Source organism: Jaculus jaculus, chromosome 3 (genome assembly GCF_020740685.1).
Source record: "Jaculus jaculus isolate mJacJac1 chromosome 3, mJacJac1.mat.Y.cur, whole genome shotgun sequence".
NCBI lineage: Eukaryota > Metazoa > Chordata > Mammalia > Rodentia > Dipodidae > Jaculus > Jaculus jaculus.
The window spans coordinates 174,107,522-174,124,286 of NC_059104.1; the positions used below are offsets into that span (position 1 = coordinate 174,107,522).

Sequence of the window (16,765 nt, forward strand, 5' to 3'; positions counted from 1 at the left end):
CGTTCTTCAATCCAATATCTACCTTGCTTCCAAGATCTTGGTCCTGAAATACAAAACTGACCCTGTTCTTCCCCTCCTTAAAATCCTTCCTGGGGATAGAGAGATGGCTTAGCATAATGTGTTTGCTTAGAAAGGACCCAGGTTCTATTCCCCAGTTCCCACATAAGCCAGATGCACAAGGTGACACATGCATCTGGTGTTCGTTTGCAGTGGCTGGAGGCCTTGGTGCACCCATTTTCATTCTCTCTCGCTCTCTCTCTTTCTCTCTCTCTGTCTCTCTGCCTAATTCTCTCCAAAATAAATAAATAAAATATTCTTTCTAAACTCTTCCTGGACAAGCTCAAAGTCAAATTTCCGTGGCTGTCAGGGTCCTGTGTAACCTTTCTCTGTCTCCTCCTTTCACCTTATGTTGAGGTTCCTGGTTCATGCAGTAATTTTTCTTTTTTTTCTCTTCTTTTCTTTTCTTTTTATTTATTTATTTGCACAGAGAGAAAGAGGGAATGAGTGTACCAGGGCCTCTTGCCATGGAACTCCAGATTCATGCCCCACTTTATACCTCTGGCTTTATGTGGGGCCAAGGAATTGAACCCGGGCTGACAGGCTTTGTAAGCAAGTGCCTTTAACCACTGAGCCATCTCCCCAGCCCCCACATAGCATTTTTTTCTTATTCAACCATGCATTACTCTTTGCTTTAACTGTCATGCTTTACATTCTACCCTCTTTGCCAAGCTGAGTCCAGTTCACCTATTAAGTATGTGAACAGGCGCTATCTTCAGGTGGAATTCTGAACGTCTTCTAGTGTGAACTGAATGTTGTTGTCGGTATTGTCTCCTCTTAGCTCCGTGTACCTGCCTCTAACATAGGATTTAACGCCACTTGGCATTGGCTATATATGTATTATTTCGAGCATTTCTGGCTGCTGCTAGGGGATGAAGAATGTCATTTGTCTAATCAGTGCCTGGTAAAAAAGTCAGGCACAACATCAGCCCTGACTGAATACTTTCTTTTTTTGGCTTTCAAAATCACTTTATTATTAAGACTTTGACAGTCTCTAAGACTCAACCTAAGTCATAACACTAAACAGAAAACTAAACATAGGTAAATAATTTATTTATGACATTATTAGATATAATTATTAAAACTACCATTAATTTAGGATTTTTCCTGTTCTTGTAAAAGTTTATAGACAGTTATTCATTTGTCACTGTCAGCAACACAAGAGATAGGGTTATTAGTTCCTTGAAAGGAAAGGATACAAGGCTTAGTAGACCAAATATGATCAAGGATCAATATAGCTCTGAGGGAGTATGTGGTTTTTACACCCATGTCTCTTACTCCACAGGAATAGAGCTCCTAACTACTCTAGGTGTGGATGATAGATGATGCGGTGGTTTGAATTAGGTGTACCACATAAACTCATGTATTCTGAATGCTTGGTTCCCAGCAGATGACATTTGGGGAATTAGAGGCTTGCTGGAGGAGGTGTGTTGCTGGAGATGGGCTTATAAAGGTTATAGCCAATTTCCCTTTGCCAGTGTTCTTCTGACGCTCTTGATATTGTTCCCAACTTCTGTGGCAGAGGTGATGTCCATCCTTTTCCTCTGCCATTACGGAGCTTCCCCTCACGTCTGCAATCTAAAATGAACCCTTTCCTCCCCAAAGCTGGTTTTGGTTTTGTGCTTTGTGCCAGAAACACTAAAGTAACTGCAACAGGTGGCCCGGGTATAACGATGATGGAATATGAAAGCAAATGAATGTTTTTTTATTGGATGGTGTGGTGGTTTGAATTTAAATGTCCTCCATAGGCTCCTGTGTTTGAACACTTAATCCCCAATTGAGGGTGATGATCAAAATGGTTGTGGAACCCTTAGGGGGTAGAGCCTTGCTGGAGGAAGTGGGTCACAAGGCAGCCAGGCTTTGAGGTGGCCGCACACACTGTTCTCTCTGCTTTCCAATGTGATGCTGGCTTTCTCTTCCTGCCACCGCGATGAAACTTCCTCTCAAAATGATAACCCGAATTAAAATTTCCCTTCCATAAGCTGCTTCTGACCAGGTATTTGTCCCAGCAATGAGAAAATATCGTACACAGATGGAATTCGAATTTCTTCTTAGGATTTGTAAGACGATTACTGACTTCTTAGATTCTGCATGCCCAGCACAGTGATTCTCTTAGCAAGTGTGATACTAGCTCTGAAAGCTGAAGAGGCTCCATGTTCTTAGGGAGCCCAGCCTTCATCGTGGCACTTCTCTGATCTTGTGACAACAACCATAAGAGTTAAGACAGCGGCAGCCAAGGCCCCAGTCATCCTCTGGAATTATATTTTATGGCAGCATAAAGTCTTAAACAGTCCTCATGAAGGTTCTTGTTAGAGATTTCTCTTAGTTTAAAATGAAGGCTGGAAGATGCATGGCTATGTCCTCCAAAAAGCCCAGAATTCCCACATGCTAGAACTCACCATGTGGCCTCTAACTTGCAGCCCATTTTAGTGGTCTTTCAAGACACCTGTTTGCTGAATTATGAGATTCTGTCCAAACAAGCTTTGATAGATCAGACTTCCTTTAAAACAGTCCCTTTAAAAAAGGACACACTCGAGTTGGGAAGATAGCTCAGCACTTAAAGGCACTTGTTTGCAAAGACTGCTGCCCTGGGTTGGCCCAGATTCAATTCCCCAGCACCCATGCAAAGCCAAATGCACAAAGTGGCTGATGCATCTGGAGTTCGTTTGAAGCTCTAAGAGTCCCTGTTCCACTGGTTTATTCCCTCTCTCTCTCTCTTTCTCTGTCTCCCCTCACAAATAAGTAAATAAAACATTTTAAAAATAAAAAGTAAAAAGGATACACTATATTTCTATAGTAGGGTGTTTGAGGTTCAGGAAAGTCCTTGAACTATAAACCTTAGTTTTGTACCTGATTTTAATCAAAGAATTAAATTAAAAAAAAAAAAAAGACTGAGAAGGATAATTACTAAATTACTTGACTTATTGAGGGAAGTACAGAGCCCAGGAAAGGTACCCATGTGGCTAGAGATCCCACGTGAAGGTTCTGGGAAAACCATGGAAAGAAAAGAGAAAGAAAGTTCAAAGAGTTCCTGCCGTGTGGGCAGCTGGAGGGAGTAAAGTGTCCATGTGGACAGCAAGGGCTAGGATGGACATGGGCAGAGCCAAGAGGAAACCAGTAGCTGGAAGTTCCCAAGTGATTAGTCAGCTCAGAGAGTGTGCCCTCCCCTTGCAAATGTATTTATAACCTTATAATGGTGGGCCCTACCTTCTGGCTCAAGTGAACCAGAGGGACAACTGATTAGTTAGGGCTAGGGGCTGTCTCAGGAAGAGGCTGGTCACGTTGTCGGGTCTAAGCTTGATCAATCACACTGTTAGGATTATATTTAAACCATAGGAAAGACCTCACTCCCAAGAAGGGCCCAGGTTATTTGTAGAAAAACAGGTCTAGGCCAGGCGTGGTGGCGCACACCTTTAGTCCCAGCACTTGGGAGGCCGAGGAAGGAGGATCACCATGAGTTTGAGGCCAACCTGAGACTACGTTGTGAATTCTAGGTCAGCCTGGGCTAGTGCAAGATCTTACCTTGCTGGGGGGCGGGGGGGAAGGTCTAGGGAGCTAGGCAAGAGATAAGAAGTCAGATCATCTTTGATTTCTAGCAAGTGCAGACTTTAATGCCTTTTTACTTTTAGGGATCCAGTCACCCTAACTGCCTCCTTCCTCTCACTTCAAGCATTCTTTTCATTCAATAATTAATTAAATGCCTCCCTTGAGCTCTGAAGAAGCATAGGAGGAGATAAGAATCCTTGCCCAAGTGCCACTTACATTCTAGAAATAGAAAACTAATATTGTAAACGAGCACAGTATATGGTATTAAAGATAGTACTCTAAAGAATAAAACAGAACCAGTATGGATGAATATAAATGTGATGTTTATTTGTTTAAGGGGAGGCTAGTTTTAATAGAGTCATGATAGGGCTCACATTGTTGAGCCCAAACTTGAAGGAGGCAAAAGAGAAAAAAAACCCTCTGGCCACGTGGATTTGCAGGCTGAACGAACATCCAAAGCAAATGCCCTCAGGAAGTTTGAACGAGGAAGAGGGAAGAGAGGCGTGCAGGAAATACCGAATGAGTGATGGTGGGGGAGAGTACTGGACTGCAGGCAGAGGTCAGGTGACACCGAACTCGGGAGACCTATGTAAGCACCTTGGCTCATTCTCTGAGATGAGCAGGGATCCAGAGCAGAACTTTCAAGAGAGATGTGACGTGGTCTAAGCTGACAACTGGTCCCACTGCTGCCACGTTGAGAACAGACTGTAGAGGAGCAAGGTGGAAGTGGGATTAGCCACTGTAAAGCTGTTATGCAAATGGGGATAATAGGGGATTGGACTACTGTAGAGGCAAAGGAAGTAGAAAGCAGCTGGCAAAGTCTGGATATATTCTGAAGGGATTCCAGGTATGAGGAAAGTAACGAATGATTTCCAGATGTGGGGACTGAGCCGCTGGAAGAGGAGAACTTCCAGGAAAGAGCCGAAGAAGTCTGCAGGTAAGGCGCCTATGCGGGCTGATTGAGAGTTGGACCTGGAAAGATGGCTTAGTGGTTAAGGTGCTTGCCTTTGAAGCCTAAGGGCCCATGATTGCTCTCTCTCCCAGTCCCATGTAAGCCAGATGCACAAAGATGAGGCAAGCGCAGAGTTGCACATACCCACACTTTCTCTAAAAAAAATAATAAAACTTGGACCTGCTAAGTGTGAAGCTTCTATTAGATATCCACAGGGAAGCACCAAACAGAACCCAGACTTCCAGAGAAAGGTCAAGCTATGTTTGAAAGCATGGTTGAGATATAATTGGAGAGGAGATAGGATCCACAGACCAAGAACTGACACATTCCAATAGTTAAAGGTCAGGGAAAGAGAAACTAATACCAAGAAAAAGAAGTCATTCATGTAGAAAAGAAACCATAAGAATGTGGTATACCAAAGGCCAAAGAAAAACATGATTTCAGCAGGCAATGGGCAGATGCATCAAGTACGATATAATGAGCTCTGAGAGGTGACAACGGGTCTACACAAGAGACCTGCAGCCATGGAATACTGAGTTGAATGCCTTCTCCAAAAGTGCATTTCTACCCATAATCTCAGAATCTGGCCTTATTTTAAAATAAGGTTTCTGCAGCTTTATTTGGTGGAGATGGCATCATCCTGGGTCCCAGGTGGTCCTAAGTCAAATGGCTCATGTTCTTGTTGAGAGGCCCTGGGAGGGCGTAGAGGGCAGAGCCTCATTAGGAGGGAAGGAGAGGCTGACCCGAAGCGGCTGCCAGCCAGGCACTGTTGCCCACCACTAGAAGCTAGGAGTGGTGAGGAAGAATTCTTCAGAGGGAGCATGGCCCTAACAGTACCTTAATTTCAGACTTCCAGCCTCCAGAACTTTGAAAGAAGAAGGTGCTGCCATTGTGAGCCATCTAGTTTGTGTTAATTTATCTTGGCAACAGTACAAAAGTAATATATGTGATACAGCAGCCATTTAACAGCTCTGTGCCTTGAATTCCCTTGGCTGTATAATGGGGGTAATAACAGTCCATACTTTGGTATTGTAGTAATGGATAAATTAATAGTCATAATAGTCTTAGAACAGTGCATACAAATGTTATACAATGTTAACTGTTAACCTAATCATTTTGTTTTAAAGCTAAAATGGTCACTTTTACTTTTTCTTGCTTCTCTATTAGCTCCTTAATTTAACAGATTAAACTTCCATATACTTCTAAATACCAACTTCACACTTAATCAAATTCACTCAAACATTTTTAAATAAAGAAAAAAAATCTCTCTTATCAAATCTAAAAATGTAGACATTGTTTGAGCAATTGATTAGCTGAATTCACTTGAAGTAAAATTGGAAATTTGAACCGTGATTATATTAAATACTTCAAATGTCAAATGAAGTAGGTATTAAATAAAACTGTTCTCAAGCACTTCTTACAATGGTAAAAAAAAAAAAAAAATCTTACACCTTTAGGTTAAATTATCATAAGCATTTGAACATCTTAAAATGAACTTTGTAAATTTAATGTAATAGGTTTTCCTAAGCATGTAAATTATGATTATAAACTTAACTAGTTAAAGCCAGACATCATACCACACATCTGGCATCCCAGCAACTCTAGAGGCTGAGGCAGAAGGATTGAGTGTTCAAAGCCAGCCTGGGTTATATAGTGACATCTTGTCTAAACCTCCTCACCAAAAAAGGTAGATAAATATATCCATTAAAATGATGAAGATGGGCTGGAGGGATGGCTTTGGGTTTAAGTCATTTGCCTGCAAGGCCAGAGGACCCAGGTTCAACTCGCCAGAACCCAGGATAGTTAGATGCACAAGGGGGCACAGTCTGGAGTTCATTTGCAGTGGCTGAGGCCCTGGTGTGCCCGTTCTCTCTCTCTCTTTCTCTGTCAAACCAATAAATAAATAAAAATAAAAAATATTTTAGTGAAAATGATGAATTCAGTAATTTTCTAGTATATCATATTGTTATCATTTAGCTTTAAAAAATTATTTAAAAGTCTTGTAATCTCAGGTACTTGGGAGACTATGATAGGATGATTGTGAATTCAAGGCCAAACTAAATATCATAGCAAGACCTTGTCTCAAAAAGTAAGTAAATAAGCCGGGCATGGTGATACACCTCTTTAATCCCAGCCCTCAGGAGTCAGAGATGGGAGGATCACCACGAATTCAAGGCCACCCTGAGGCTGCATAGTGAATTTCAGGTCAGCCTGGGCTAGGGTGTGACCCTACCTTGAGAAACCAAAAAAAAAAAAAAAAGAAGAAGTAAGTAAATAAATGAGTAAGCAAGCTGGATGTGGTGGTGCACACTTCTGATTGTTTCTAGGAACCCTTAACACTAACACACAACACTAACAGCACACATGTCACGCATGCCACCGTTCACCATCTTTCTCCTCAAGGTCGGCTTTACAGTGGACTTAACACCCTTTGCTGTGAAACCTCGACCAATCAAATTTCTTAACTAGACTGAGGCTCCCTTCCAGGAAGGTTCCACGGTGGAGTTGGCAGGCAAAGCACCATCATTTGCCACCTGGCACATGCTCCTTAAGAACATGTGTTGAGGGCTGGAGAGATAGCTTAGCGGTTAAGCGCTTTCCTGTGAAGCCTAAGGACCCCAGTTCGAGACTCAGTTCCCCAGGTCCCACGTTAGCCAGATGCACAAGGGGGCGCACGCGTCTGTAGTTCGTTTGCAGAGGCTGGAAGCCCTGGTGCGCCCATTCTCTCTCTCTCCCTCTATCTGTCTTTCTGTGTCTGTCGCTCTCAAATAAATAAGTAAATAAAGAAAGAAAGAAAGAACATGTGTTGAGATCGATAGCAGCAGGGTAGCAAGTTTGGGTCTTCCATCTCCTACCATGGTCAGACGTAGATACCTCACCTGGACCCATATAAGAGGCATGCCTATCACATGGAGTTGAGGTAAGGATTAAGACAGACCCAGGTGCTTCCGTGCCCTAAAAATAGTGATTATGTAGCTGGACTTTTCATTATCCATGTTGTTATCCCATCTCACGGCTGACATTGTCACTCCATTCACATGCCTTATTTCTTTAATAGACTGCTTCTTAAAAGGGAGAGAAAGAGAAAAAAATAAGGAACACCATCTTTGGGGAAAGGGAGAGACACTCATCTGATCCTAGGCAAGTAGGACTTGTTGATTTTCCATATACATATTTGTAAACTCTGCTAAATCATAGTCAACATAATACTGAGGGGTTTTTTGCTTTTTTTAAAAAAAAGAAAATGTAAATACAAACATAACAATATTAAGTGAAGATAAGATTGAATCACATAATAAGAACCACTTCAGTTTTTGACAAGCTTCTTAATTCAAGGCCCTGAAATACTTCCTGCAACCAGAACCCACTTTCCGATTCACAGGGAGACGCTCTCTAATGTTTCTCTCAGTCTTTCCATGTTCTTAATCGGGGTTTGTGGCCGTGGCCTGTCTCACATCAGCTGTCAGTTTCGAGATTGAAGTGTCACTGCACATTACAGTTTTCATTGCTATTGTTCTTATCTTTGGTTTCAATTCAATTTAGTTCAAATCAAATCCATATGTCTCAGGACAATTGAATTCCCTTAAAATTCTCTCTGCTCGGATAGAATTGTAACCAGGACTTCCTGTCACGCTGCTCAAGTGCTGGGGACCTCCCCTGCCCATAGCACTGCCTAGAAGGTCACTGGGTCTGGCAAGGGGATTGCTGCTGTCCTCCATGGTGCTTAAACCACCACCATCGCTCCTCACAGCATCAATAATACAGTCGCCCCGCTCCCGTCTTCCACCACATCCCACTGGGTTGACGTTGTCCAGAACTAGAGAAAAACATTTCCTCAAATCGCTTTGTATGAAGATCTTTCATGAGAAACAACTCATTGGGTGATGCAGATCAGAAAGGGGTTCAAGGAGTTTGCTTTGTTCTGTTGGATAGACCTTTTCCACTCTTTTTCCTTTGTGTCCCCAACGGCACACACAAAAGAGGATTGGGTGATAGCACCATCTGCCCGTGCCATATTCAAAGTATCTCTTCCTGGGCTGGAGAGATGGCTTAGTGGTTGAGGTGCTTGCCTGCAAAGCCTAATGACCTGAGAGGCCCAGCTTTGAGTAACCAGTATCCACATGAAGCCGTATGCACAGGGTGGCGCATGAATCTGGAGTTTGTTTGCAGTGACTAGAGGCATTGGTACACCCATATTCTCTCTCTCTCTCTCTCCTTGTAAATAAATAAATTTTTGAGAAAGTATCCCACCAGGCATGGTGGTGCATGCCTTTGATCCCAGTACTCGGGAGGCAGAAGTAGGAGGATCACCATGAGTTCAAGGCCAGCCTAAAACTACATAGTGAAGTCAAGTCAGCCTGGGCAAGGCCCTACCTTGAAAAACCCAAGATAAAAGTATCCCTTCTCCTGAGACAACAGACTACGTTTTTTTCAGAACTGACTTGTATACCTGTCTTTCCATGGAATATATTTGTTTCCAAAAGGCTTCTTTTGCAAGACTGCTGGTCAAAGATGACTCACTACTCTACCAGATGGATCAAAACTCTTTCATCCTGTCAGCTTATAGGCTTGGCCCACGGCCACAAGCTTTCTGGAACCTAATGGCGACATCCACAGGAAGAAAATCAACGATGCTGGGCACAGACAGGAGCAGAGCACCCAGAAAACTCATCCAACTGAAGCCTCGTCAGACACAGGAGAAAACCAACTGACCACTCCACAGATTCTCAGAGACTGCCTGGTCCCAGCAATTGCATGGATGTGGCGGGTGATTCAAGTGTCCTCCGTAAACTTGAGTTCTGAATGCTAGGTTCCCAGCTGATGGCAGTTTGTGAATTGAGTCCTCCTGGAGGCAAGTGTATTGTTGGGGGCGGGCTTATGGGTGTGTCATATCCAGCTTCCTCTTGCCAGCGTTTGGCACACTCTTTTGTTCCTGGTGTCCACCTTATGTTGGCTGGAGGTGATGTCTACCCTCTGCTCATGCCATCGTCTTCCTCTGCCATCATGGAGCTTCCCCTGGAGTCTGTAAGCCAAAATGAGCCCCCTTTTCCCACAAGCTGCTCTTGGCCAGGTGTTCTCCGCCAGCAATGCGAACCTGACCGCAGCGCCACTAAAGAAGCAAATAGTGTCTGAGGAGGTCAAGTTGGAACTGTGCCGAGGGCCGGCCTTTGACAGTATGGCCTCTGTTAGTGGCTTTCCTAAGTGTGGGGACTAGTTAAAAACAACCGGCTGTGGTCAGAGTGTAACTCCAAAGATACTACAGACATGGCTATAACCAACCTGCTGTACGGGTGGCCCCGAAGACTGGCCACCTCCGTACTGGGTTGTTCACACATCCAAAGTAGCCTGAAGATGTCATCAAATGGGGAAGTGAGATCCAGGCTGTAACCATGGGTAACGAGATTGCACATAGAGCTGAGGGGAGCAGGGGCCTCGTGGAATACATGTGCAGGTCACTAAGCAGAATTCAGAGAAATGGTGCGTGAAGCCAGGAAGCCCTAAGAAAAGTACACTTGCTGCATGCTACTCACTTGGATTTGGGTTCCTTAAAGGCAGCTCATGGGGCTAGTGATAGAATGTTTAGAAAACCAAGGCAGATAAAGCTGTTTTACCACATACGATGTAGTGGTTGGGCCTACAGAATGTGTTTAGGAGTGGCGAGTTGCTAAAGCTTGGACTTTGAGATGAGAAGTCTGGGGTTTTCTCCCAACGAACACATTCACAAAGGGTCTTTGTGCTCATCAATCTCTCTGCATCTCTGACCAATTGAGCAACAAACCTCACAGGACCCTTCTAAGGATTTGCAAAACTTCATATTCCAGTACCCAGAACTATAGAGCCCAGGGCCTGATTTAGAAGGTGGGCTGGAAATTAGAGCCCATGCTTTGCAGGGCACTCCCAATCTAACACCTAATCTGGGAAGTTTATATTCAGATCACAATATGTAGACAAATATTTAGGGAGGAGTGCTTTGGAATGCTGTCTTCCAGACACAAAGCGTCTGCTGCCTTCCTGATCTCACAGCAGCTGTCATTACCTGAACAAGACCTGCCTATTCTTGGGCCATCAACATTCTATCATAAAAGATGGAGGAGGGAAAAAAAGAACATGAAAACAGAAGAGGGACTAATTGTAAAAAAGGGGTTCCCTTAAAGGGAGATAAGGAAAGGGGACAAAAGATAATGGGGAGGGATTATGAGCAAAATACATTATATACATGTATGAAAATTATCAATAGAAAAGTCATTTAAGACAAATGTTTGACCTTTCCTGCTAGACGCAGAAACCAAGAGCCATGGTCAGACATGACTTTTACTCACAGTGTGCACCCGGGTTTTTATCACTTCCTTAAGTTATACTTCCACGTGTGAATCTTTGATCTCTGAAATATAGTTCATATGTTCTAGTTTGAGAAGGTTTGCTGCTCTCTCAGTTTGAATATGCATTTTTATTATTATATACAGAGAAGTGTGTGTGTGTGTGTGTGTGTGTGTGTGTGTGTGTGTGTGTAGCATCAATATCCTAAATACATACTGAGTTGAATTTCATTTGACTGCTGGGCTGTGTTCAATACAAGAGAGCCTCCATCAAGAAAGCTCACCCATGGACTGGAGAGATGGCTTAAAAGTTAAGTGTTGGCCTGTGAAGCCTAAGGACTCCAGTTCGAGGCTCAATTCCCCAGGACCCATGTTAGCCAGATGCACAAGAGGGTGCACATGTGTGCCCATTCTGCCCCCTCCCCCTTCTCTCTCTGCCTTTCTCGCTGAATGTTGCTCTCAAAGAAATAAATAAATAATGAACAAAAAATTAAAGACAATGAAAGAAATCTCACCCTGGGGCTAGCAAGATGGCTCAGAGAATAAAGCACTTGACATGTAAGCATGAGGAACAAGCTTGGATGCCCAGAATCCATGTTAATGCTTGGTGGGCATCAGGGCCTACCTGCAATCCCGGCACTCAGGAGGTAGAGACGGGGATAGCTGACTGTCCAGACTAGCCAAAGTGGTGAGCTCTGGGTTCAAGTGACAGACCCTGCCTCTGCAAAGAAGGTGGACAGCAATCGAGGAAGACATCTGGCATTAACCTCTGGCCTCCACAGTCATGTGTATGCACATGCACCCAGCACATGCACACACACTACACACACGTACATACGCAAAATGCTTTTGATTTGAAAAGGGGGCTGGGGAGATGGCTCAGCAGTTAAAGGCACTTGCTTCCAAAGCCTGATAGCTTAGTTTGATTCCTCAATGTCCATGTCAAGCAAGATGCACAAAGTGACTTATGTGTTTGGAGTTCAGTTGTAGTAGCAGGAGGTCCTAGCATGCCCATAGTTCTCTCCCCCTCATAAATAAAAAAAAAAAATAAAGCTCACATTTCAAAGTTAGGGATGTAGTTCAGTGATGAGTGCTTGTCTAGTACACACAAGGACCTGGATTTAACCCCTAGTACAAGGAAGACAAAAGCCCACTTTCCACAGCTGGGAAGTAAGGGTTACATGATGATGCTGCACCACTTTCTCCACCCAGTTCTACCTGCCATCACTGCACTCCTCACACCACAGTCCAGTCACCCCAGTCCTGCTCCCCATGTTTTCCTGCACCCTGTATTTTCCTGTATCTGTGGGGCCTTTCTCTGGCCAAATGTTCTTTCCCTGCTAATGAGCTCCTCTTTGGCCTAAGTGACGTAGCTCAAGACTTGTCCTTCAGAATTTCCCCCTCCCCAGAAGACCCTCCAAGTTTCCTCACAGTCTCTTGTAGCAGTTTATGCACACCTATTACTCCTGTGTCCGTCTATGAGTTATTTTGTAATCAGGGTATCTTACACATCATCTTAGTATTCCCAGTATCCACTACAGTGCCTGGTGTTTGGTATACATTAAAAAATACACAACTGAGGGCTGGAGAGATGGCTTAGCAGTTAAGGCACTTGTCTGTGAAGCCTAGGGACCCAAGTTCGATTCCCCAGTAGCCACATAAGCCAAAAGCACAAGGTAATAGGCACATCACCTGGAGTTTGCAGTGGCTAGAGACTCTGGCATGTCCATTCTCTCCCAATCTCTCTCGCTCTCTCAAATAAATAAAATATTAAAAATTTAAAAATACACAACTGAAAATCAAGTCACTCTGTTTCTTCTTCCTACAGAAACGATGACTATGGATTGGAGGGCTGCCCGTGCAGAAGACACAGTCGGACAACCACCCAACCAAGATCTTAAGTAACTTTTCCCATCTCGCAACACCTGGACTCCAGTGATGAAATGTTCAGCTGTAACCACAGCCATAACTGGCCCCTTCCAAATTGGGTTTAGTGAATCCGAATGCTCTAGCCACCTTCTCCGGGTGGCCCAAGAGGATGTGCTCTAGGGGAAGCTCATCTCTCATTGTCAAGAACCAAGATTGGACTGTGGAGGAATGCGGGTGGCATTGTGAGAGTACCAGGATTCTGGGTAATTAGCGTAAGGCCCTTGGTTATGGGGATAGAGCATCTGCCCTGTCAACAGTCACTCTGACATGAAGTTATTTGATTGAGTGCCCTGGAAGGACGGAATATGAAAATACACACATCTCCAGGTGCTAAATAGGCAACAGATTTAAGTCTCAACTCCTCTACCTGTGAGCTAGTGACTGTCTTCAGAGAAACATTTTGCCCCAAGAAGAATTAAAGCTCCAGCTTTACACAGAATAGCCCCCAAGAGAAGACCTGGAAAAAGGCCATTCTCCTGGAGCAAATCCCATGCAAGGAGGGTCTGCCAATTCACTGCCCCCTCCCACGCTCATGGCAGAGTCCCAGCTCTCATCACGGTCTTCTTTTCTGCTAAAGCTAGATACGGAGGTTCTGGAACATCTTCCAGGTAGCCAGCAGCCACTTCCTTTCAACTGGTGGCATTATTAGAACAAAATTTGTCATCCATGTGGGAGAGGTCTACCTCTCAATGGCATTCTGGAATATCGTTTCTCAGGCACTGTCCACTAAAGGAACAGCCTCAGAAATAGGGTTAGTGTTGTATAAATGGGAGCACTGAGAGATGACAGAGGGATCCCCTAAGGGAAGGCACAGCTTTGGGGCCTTGTTGGCCTGAGTGCCTGTCAGCGGGTCCCCATATGCAACAGCCCAAAGAGTAGACTCGGGCAGCCAGGGGCGGAGGTTCCTTCTCATTGCAAACGCCTATCATTCTCACAGCACTTGGGGACTGGAAATACCTACAAGAGTGAAGGTCAAGGGCTCTCCCCGGGCTGCTCATTGATCACTCAGCATCCTGCTCACCCACCTCCTGCCGGCTTCACACCTCATGCTCATTGCTTATGCCTTCACAGAAGAAATGAAACCAAAGGCCTCGGCATGCCCCGAGACAACTGGGAGCCATTACCTAGTGACCCTTTCGCTCTGTCTCCTTATGGGTGCAAGGCACCCCCCTCCACCGTCCGCACCGCCATTCCAAGATGGCGTCTCCCTTTCACGCAATCTCTTCGCAGAGTACTGAGTTGTGTTGCCATTGACCTTCCCAGAAATCTCATTGTCTTCATTTCAATTAACATTTCGCTGGAGGCTGCTCTGGGTGGGTAGAAGCAGCATCAGTGTGCATGTTGTCAGAAAGATCTTGTTGTCACAGGGCCACCCTACTATGTGAAGCCCTGTGCTGATGTCAGAAGGCCGAAAGGGGCAGAGACCTTTGGTTGTACGAGGCACTCAAGCTTCATAACTCCCCAGCTTGCATAATCCATGCCCATCTCTCCCTGGCTTTCATTCACAGAGATTCAGATGGAATCCTGGTTCTGCCTATGTCCAGTGACATGAGAGAAAGGTGACTCTCTTTGCCCAAAGATCCCCTCTCCCCACCCGTCCCCGTTCAGATGTCCTCCACCATACCAGTGGTTAGAACCAAAGCGTGAACGGCAAGTGCCGGTGGGAGGGTGAGCAGAAATATTGTCACTAGATACGGGCAGATGAGCCCCGAAGAATGGTCCCAAAGAAACCAGACTGGCTCCAGCAGATGCCAGGCAGCCATTCCGCTAAGCCTTGACATGTCCTTGGCGGTGGGAGCCTGAGTGAGAGACCCTGTTGTTTCCACCTCAGGGCCTTCCTGCCTCGAGCTACCTACCCTGGGCTACCAACTGAGCAAGCTCAAAGCTCAAAGATGGCTTTTGCAGAGACAACCAGGCAAAGAGGACTGCCCACATGGTGAGCAGGCAGCTCTGTGTCTAGAAAGCGTTGCCTAGCCAGAGCAGCTGTGGCCAGAGGCTGGTTATAAATTTGAATTTCCTCAACCCATCTGCAACTCTGTCTCTGTTCTCTTGTGTTCTGTTTGGTTGTCCTTTAGTTTCCTAGTAAATGTTCCTTTTGAAAAATTCAAATGTGGTCTCTTTGAACTTGGGGAAGGCAGGTCTGCAGCACCATTTCTAGAGTAGAAGGACACCAAAGCACCTGAAGAAAATGGGAATACCAGTGGAAAGGAACATCTCTTAGGAAGAGACTTTGAAGGGCTGGGGAGATAGATTGCTCAGTGGTTAAAGACACTGGAAAAGCCTGTCAGTCACTCATGCATGCATATGTACACACACACACACACACATACACACATACGTGCGTGCAAATAAATATTTTTTTTTAATTATGGGCTAGAGAGATTACTCAGTGGTTAAAGGCACTTGTATGCAGAGCCTGACAGCCTGGGCTCAATTCCCTGGTACCCACATACAGCCAGCTGCACAAAGCGACACATGCATCTGGAGTTTGTTTGCATAGACAAGATATCCTGATGCAACCAATATTTCTTTATTCCTTCCTTCCTCTCTCTCTCTCTCTCATAAATAAAATAAAATATATACATTTTATATAAGAGGAAGTGCAAGGCTGGAAAGATGGCTTAGCGATTAAGATGCTTGCCTACAAATCTAAAGGACCCAGGTTCAATTCCCCAGGACCCACGTAAGCCAGATGCACAATGTGGCCAATGTATCTGGAGGCCCTGGTATGCCCATTCCTTTTCTGTCTCTCTCTCTTGGTGTCTCTGTGTCTCTGTCTCTCTCTCTCCCTCCTAAATAAATAAAATTTTTAAAAAGAAAAGAAAGAGCCTTTGGGATGAATTGATGCCCAGTCTGGGGAGAGGAGATGCCCATTGACAAGGCCTGGTGTCCTTCACTCTCCCTGGCACCGACCCCCCAGTCCTTCCTCTTACTACCATCGCTTCAGGGAAAGTGGTCCATAATACGTGTTGCCACTAAAGAGCCTCCCTGGCTCGTGTGTTAGGCACATTCAATAAGCAGTATGATGTCCAGGAAGTTCACTGGCATGTGACAGGGAGAGGAGTCAGGGAGCAGAGAAAAAAAAAATGATATGTAGGCATTCCCAAAGTTTTCTAGCAATCATGAGCCCAGTGAAGAGTTTTCGCCCTCAGGGCCATCAGTAACCCCATGTTTCATATGAAGAGAAGAAAGGCATCCACACTTAGGGAGAGCTAACAAAGGAAAATAAGTGGTCGTTTTTATTTATATTCATTTGTAATGGTGGGTGCTCTGATTTTCAGTTGCTATGTAGAAAAGTACTCCAGAGCTGAGGAGACGACTTAGTCAATGAAGTGCTTACCTGTGAACATGAAGACCTGGATTTAGATCCCCAGGACCCACGTACCAACCGGGCACAGTGGTCAACACCAGCAGTCCCAGGTCTGGGAAGACAGAGACAGAGGGTTCCCAGACCTGCTAGCTGACTTATCCAGCTAAATGGATGAGCTCTGAGTTCAAGAAATGATCCTGTCTCAAAAATAAATAAATAAATAATAAGGTGGAGGCTGGAGAGATGGCTTAGCAGTTAAGGCATTTGCCTGCGAAGTCTAAGGACCCAGGTTTTATTACCCCAGAACCCACATAAGCCAGATGCACGTGGTGGTGCACGTGTAGGGAGTTCCTTTTCAGTGGCTAGAGGCCCTGGTGCACCCAGTCTCTCTCTCATCTCCCTCTCTCTCATCTCCCCCTCTCTCTCTCTCTCTCTCTCTCTCTCTCTCTCTCTCAAATAAATAAATAAAAATAAAAAATATTTTTAAAAAGAAAAAACATAAGGTAGACCTGGGTGTGGTAGCACATGCCTTTAATCCTAGCACTCACTCAAGAGGCAGAGGTAGGAGGATCACTGTGAGTTCAAAGCCAGAGTAGGGCTACAGAGTCCCAGGTCAACCTGGTCTAGATTAATACCCTGCCTGGGGGGAGGAAA

General features: G+C 44.8%; 1 protein-coding gene across 1 annotated transcript in view; it reads left to right on the top strand.

Moving 5' to 3' along the window:
* Positions 1-14,906, top strand: part of Syt9 (synaptotagmin 9) — a 200,332-nt gene extending 185,426 nt beyond the window's left edge. Inside the window, exon 7 of the mRNA XM_045146317.1 lies at positions 12,701-14,906. Coding sequence (XP_045002252.1) covers positions 12,701-12,709 — 9 coding nt within the window. The 3' untranslated portion in view covers positions 12,710-14,906. The remainder of the gene's footprint in view (positions 1-12,700) is intronic.
* The last annotated feature ends 1,859 nt before the right edge of the window (positions 14,907-16,765 follow it).